The sequence below is a fragment of the Fomitopsis serialis genome (genome assembly GCF_022376445.1).
Source record: "Fomitopsis serialis strain Sig1Antser10 chromosome Unknown B0H18scaffold_203, whole genome shotgun sequence".
Classification (NCBI taxonomy): Eukaryota; Fungi; Basidiomycota; class Agaricomycetes; order Polyporales; family Fomitopsidaceae; genus Fomitopsis; species Fomitopsis serialis.
Genome location: NW_025955163.1, coordinates 41890 through 48161, shown reverse-complemented (window position 1 = coordinate 48161; position 6272 = coordinate 41890). Strand labels below are relative to the sequence as shown.

The window sequence follows — 6272 nt, the reverse complement described above, 5'->3', positions numbered from 1 at the left end:
CTGGTCGGACTTCCTTCAAGGTTGGTCCTACCGAACTGAGACCCAAGACCGAAGACGATGATGATCTTTCTGCCTTACGTCTGCCTGAGAGTTCTACTCGGCGAAATCAGACCAACAGCGACGCGTTGTCTTCGCAGAAGAATGGACAGTCTCACATCGACGCTAAGCCGGAGGAAGGTGGTGGGGTTGGTAAGCAAGGACTCAAGTCAATCTCGAGGGACCCTACGTTGGCTGCACCGGCCTCGAAGTCCAAGGCGAGGCGCGATGCTAATACTTATGGACCGTTACGCGACCAGATCCTGAGCCTTGACCTGGACAAGCTGGTCCTTGATCTTGACGACGTTGAGCTCGTGAAAGGCATGGCTGAACTCTCGACCGAGGAGAACCCACATTCGAGTCACACTGCTCCCCTCCCTCCCGCCGACCTCTCATCTATCTTCCCTGAACTTACACCGTACGGTATGCTGGAGCCAGTGACAGAATTCCCCGTCGACAGAAAGAAGTCTGACAAACAAAGGTTGGACAAAGACGACCCAACCAAACGTATCGACGATACATTGTACAGCAAGTTGACGCCCATGAGCGACTTCATGCTACAAAAGCCCACTTTGGTTGGTGCTCTTCAGCCATCATTGCACTGGAGTGGCGACCACTGGGAGCATATCGAGGAGATGCCAGTGACTATTGACTATGGCTCCCCAATGTCTCGGACAGTCGATAATACCTCTTGCGGTAAGTAACTCTCCGTCTAGTGGCGTCATAATCATCTCAACGTCTTCAGATCTTTTCGAGGGCCCGAAAGCCGGCTCTCCCTCTGCGCACTCATCGCTACTTCCTCATGGGTCCAAGGACGCTCGCAGACGTGCCGCCGACATCATGTGGACCCCGCAAGACGATGCGTTGTTGAAGCAATTGGCAGGCATGTATTCGAACAACTGGGCTCTGATCACGGATGCGTTCAATTCATCCCGGGTAACGATCGCCACGGACAGGAGGAGCGTTGCGGACTGCTTGGATCGCTGGAACACGCGATGGGGCAGATCTGACGCTGGTACTGACGATACCCGCACACAGGCCACCTCGGCGCCGACTCAGATGACGACGCGGTACAAGCGTGCAGCGAGCAACGCAGCAGCTTCGCTCGCTGCAAACGCGGCCGCCTCGACAGGCGTGGACGCGAAGAAGCGAAGGCACAATCTTATGCATGATGCTATACGGAAGGCCATGAAGAAGAAAGAGGCCGCAGCAAAACAGAATGGTGCGACCTCTTCCCGTGTCGTGTCTACGTCCACAAAATGAACATATCGTGCAGCAACGCAACGCAAGCCTGCAGCCGTGCACGATACTCATGGCCAATACAACAAGCTGCCTAGGTATACGCCTGCGGAACTCAGTCGTATGAAACATGAAAAAGAGGCACGCGAACAACCCAAACTCATGATGCGTAAGAATGACCTAATCACCCGTCAACAGACCCTTATACGAGAGCAAGCGCAACAGCGACAGCAGGTCAGTCATAATCGGAGTCTCCGTGTGCAGTCTGAAGTATTCCTGACTGTTTGGCGTTTAACATTCTAGGCACAACTGCTTCAGCAGCAGCAGCAGCAACAACAACAACAACAACAACAACAGCCAGGGCAGCAACAGCAGGCGCAACAGCCACCTTCCAACGGGACGCCTAGGCCTGTCGCAAATGGAATACCGCAACAGCAAGCATCTCAAGTCCCGCAGATCCGGACGCAAGTCGGTATATCCCAACAACAACGGCTATCCAACCCTATGGCCCTGGGAAACAGCCGTCTCTCGCCGACACAGCTGATGCAGGCTCAAGTGCAGGCGCAGGCGCAAGCTCAAGCGCAGGCGCAGGCGCAAGCTCAAGCGCAGGCGCAGGCGCAAGCTCGTGCACAGGCCCTCGCACAAGCGCAAGCCCAGGCAGCCTCGAGTGCGATGAATAACGCGCACCTCTCGCCGCCGTATGCTGCGCGTGCTACGAGCTCCTCGCCGGCGATCCCCCAACAGGCGTCGCCGCCGCACGTAGCCGCGACACCCGCGAACGGCGCGAGCGCGAGCTCCTCACGCCCATCGTCAACGCAGCCACACGCGGGGATGGCGCAGCAGCCGCAGGGCGTCGGCGTGCCGCGCCAGACGAGCTTGGGCTACTACAATATCCCGACGCTGCATAATGCGCAGTTCACGCAGGAGCAGCAGATGGAGCATACGATGCAGCTGCAAAATCTGTTGAGGGTGAGTGCATGAGTCACTTGGGAGCGATGGTTTTCTGACGAGGGGGGTGGCAGAACGCGGCGAATATGACCCAGAATGCGCAGAGCGGCGCGTACCAGCAGCAGCAGTGATCGTTCATCGTGTCCTGTCGCGTCTGTATCTTTATTGTACGCATACTTGGAATAGTAATGTCTTCCGGATCTCTGTTTGTTTCCCGGCACACAATATAACGCTTCGAAACGGACCATGCGCGCGAGCGTCTCCGAATTGCGGCGAGGAAGCTGAACGCTCCGAAACGTCCGTTCGACAAGTCCGGGGCATGACGCACCTCTACGACGACGATGTCCGCGATTGCTACATAGATAGCCTCAGCCTCTGTGAACGGTCTGATTGAGTTGCGATCTCCCGATAGTGGTCCGACGGACATGTGCATGCGCAGACACTTCGCGCTTCTATTCGTACCGAGCCCAACGGGATACTAACCCGGATAATCGCCACACGCCTTGCCTCCGTGGCAGTCAAAATAATCCACCCAGACCAAGCCGGGTTCATGCCAGGACGACGAATAACCGACCAAACGCAACTGTGCAGAGTCATGATAAGCTACGCAGAAGCAACGGAAGAAAACGGCGTAATAGTCGCCCTAGATCAAGAGAAAGCGTACGATAAGATCAAGCACGACTACCTGTGGCGAGTGCTAGAGGCTTTCGGCCTCCCCAAGAAGCTGATAGACATGATCAAGCACCTATACAAGCACGCTAAGACAGTCGTTATGATAAACGGAGAAAGGAGCTTACCCTACGACGTAATACGGGGAGTACGCCAAGGCGACCCCTTATCCTGCCTGCTCTTCAACCTAGCCATCGAGCCCCTAGCGTGCATGCTAAGAAAATCGAGGCTCAAGGGCTTCCAAATACCAGGAGCGGCAGAACACCTGATCGCGTCGCTCTTCGCGGACGACACGTCCACCTTCCTGTCCCAAGACGACACATGGACAGACCTGTGGGCGGTACTTGATGAATGGTGTATGGCGTCAGGAGCTCGCTTTAACCGAGACAAAACCGAAGTCATACCAATAGGCACCCCCACGTACCGGAACGACGTGATTCAAACCAGGCGCATAAACAAGACACGGGAGGAATCCGAGATACCAAGCTCCATATCAATCGCAGAAGACGGAGAAGCGACACGCATACTGGGAGCGTGGATAGGCAATGGAGTGGATGAAGCCGCCATATGGACGCCGGCACTTCAAAAAACACAAGCATTCCTAGATAGATGGGGGAAATGCCACCCCACCCTGACCGGAAAACGCCATATAATCCAAATGGGCCCGGGAGGAATAACACAATACCTAACAATGGTTCAAGGCATGCCGAAAGCAGCGGAGACAACACTCACCAAAATGATAAGAGCCTTCATATGGGGGGCCCACAAATCACCACCCATAAACCTCGAAACCCTACACAGACCAACCGAGGAAGGCGGCCTTGGCATCCTTGACATTGCGGCACGGAACGAAGCGATCGAGCTCCGGTGGGTCCAAAGGTACCTGACCCTAAACGAGGACAGGCCAAGATGGGCCTTCGCAGTGGACACTCTGCTAGCGATCCACGTCACAAAGGACTCAGGAGCAATTAAGAGGAACGCACAGATAAACACCTTCCTGCAGGACTGGCACCCATCCAGCCACGCCGCCTCAAACCTGCCCCTCTACCTACGAAGAATGCTGTTAGTAGCCAAGAAACACAATGCGTCATTCGCAGCCATCAAGCTAGACAACAAACAGAAAGCCCAGTTGCCTGCCTGGTACCATATCAGCGCAGACAAGCAACTACGACGAAAAAACAACACGAGACTAAGCGACTGCTTAAGAGACCGTCACGGAGTCCGAACAGTAGCTGACCTGCTGAACGCGAGACGACACGAAGCATACATACAGGGAGAGCCGGGATCGGTAGTTGGAAAAGCATGTCTATGCGCCCTATGTGAACAAGACAGGATATCCGGATGTCCGGACCCGCTGAGATGCAGAGAAGCCGCGGCGCGGCTCCTAGACCTACTGAAGCCCAAATGGAACCCTGAGCATAACAGCACGCCGGACGGTTTGACGTTGACACAACAAAGGCGAGACTTAAACACCAAAGCCCTTGAGAAAGGAGGAGAGGTCACCTTCGACCCCTCACTCACACTGCAAGGTGGAATATCAGAAGCCTTCCGCGTATTCGTAGAAACACCCACAATCAACAACCCACCGGCCATACGCCCAAGGCGAGGACGAGTGGTGGACGACGAACGAGACACGGTATACGTCCTCGGATCCCGAGAGGCGGCGGGAGACGATACACAAAGGAAACCGGGACGAGATGGAACCGGATACGCGCACTTCCCAAGAGACACCACGAGGAACGCGTGGGTGTCAGCCCAAACACCGGACACGCAACGAACAACGGAATCGGGCGAGATCACAGCTGCGCTTTACGCAGTGAAGACGGCCCCCATCGACGCACCCCTGCACCTAATAGGCGAAACGAACGCACTAAGCGACAACCTGGTGAAAGACCTTCAGAAGTGGGAGAATCGCGGGTGGATAGAGGTCCCAAACGCCCCACTGCTGCGAGCCGTCACGGCAACTATACGAAAACGATGCGCAGTAACAACCTTCAGTAAAGCGGCAACAGAGGACGACTGGAAGCAAATGGAAAAAGCCCGGGACAAAGCAAAGGCCGCACGGCAGGGAACACAGCCCGACGCGATCGAGACCCAGATAGACCCAGTGTTCAACGTATCCGGAGCAAGACTCGACCTGATGACGCAGAGATTAGCATATCGGGGAATACGTGAAAGAAAACAGACAACGGAACGCCGAGGCACTGCAGCGAACATCAGCAAGATAAAGAACAGCCTAAGAGAGCGGACAGGGGAAGAACACCATGAAGCCGACATCTGGCGAAGCATACGGTCAAAAGACATAAGAAGACAAGTCGGAGACTTCCTGTGGAAAAGCATCCACGAGGCCCATAGGTGCGGCACCTACTGGAAAAAGATCCCAGGATATGAGGACCGGGGCACGTGCAGAACGTGCGGCACGACAGACACCCTGGAGCACATACTGACAGAGTGCCGAGCACCCGGGAGGCGTGAGATATGGCGCCTGGCGAAGGAATTATGGAAGAAAAAAGACAAGACCGGAGCCTGGACCCCAATAAAGATAGAGGACGTACTAGGAGCAGGACTGAGGACGTGGCGGAATGCTAAAAACAAACGGCGACCCTACGCGGAAAGACTATGGAGGATATTAGTGACTGAGTCCGCCTACCTTATATGGAAGCTAAGATGCGAGAGGGTAATAGGCCATGGTGAAGACGAGAACTGGACGCACCCGGCAAGAGCGATCCGGGCAAGATGGGTACACGCTATAAACGAGAGGCTCCGCCTAGACATCGCCATGACGCACCGTCGTTTCGGACGGATGGCCCTAAGCACTGACCTTGTGCTAGGAACCTGGAACGGCACGCTAAGAGATGAAAGCGCGTTCCCCGATGACTGGACACAATGCAACTGGGTTTTAGTGGGTATTGACCCCAAAGACCGCGAACAGCGGGACGCGGGGTAATCGGAGTCCCACACTAGTCACCGATGTGACTGTGCGTAAATGCATTTTCTCCCTGGATAGCACAAGCGGGGAAACCTGCTCGCTGGCTGGGCTCGCGGGGCAGACCCATTGTCTGTTGCTGCGACCCACAAAAAGCCTTCCAAAAAAAAAAAAAAAAAAAAAAAAAAAAAGAGCCCAACGGGATACTATATCGGTCCGGGATCTCGGCCAGGACAGGGAACTCGGTCAGTCGAGCGTAGGCAGTGAAGTTCCCATCTGTTTCGTGTAGTAAGTATACCAGTCGATAGCTGTAATCGAAACAAACACAGCAAGGTGCCTTTTGTCCGAAAAATCCCAGCCGTTCTTGAGCAATGCATGACTGACCGAGTTCCCTGTCCTGGCCGAGATCCCGGACCGATATAGTAGCGTACTTGCTGAACATGCACACAGCAGG

General features: G+C 55.0%; 1 protein-coding gene across 1 annotated transcript; it reads left to right on the top strand.

Moving 5' to 3' along the window:
- Positions 1 to 4639: 4639 nt before the first annotated feature.
- On the top strand, positions 4640 to 5839 carry B0H18DRAFT_888756 (uncharacterized protein; the record flags this gene model as incomplete). The annotated part of the gene is made up of 1 exon (XM_048041244.1): positions 4640 to 5839. A coding segment is annotated over one exon (1200 nt), but the record flags the coding sequence as incomplete, so codon positions are not given.
- Between the last annotated feature and the right edge of the window lie 433 nt (positions 5840 to 6272).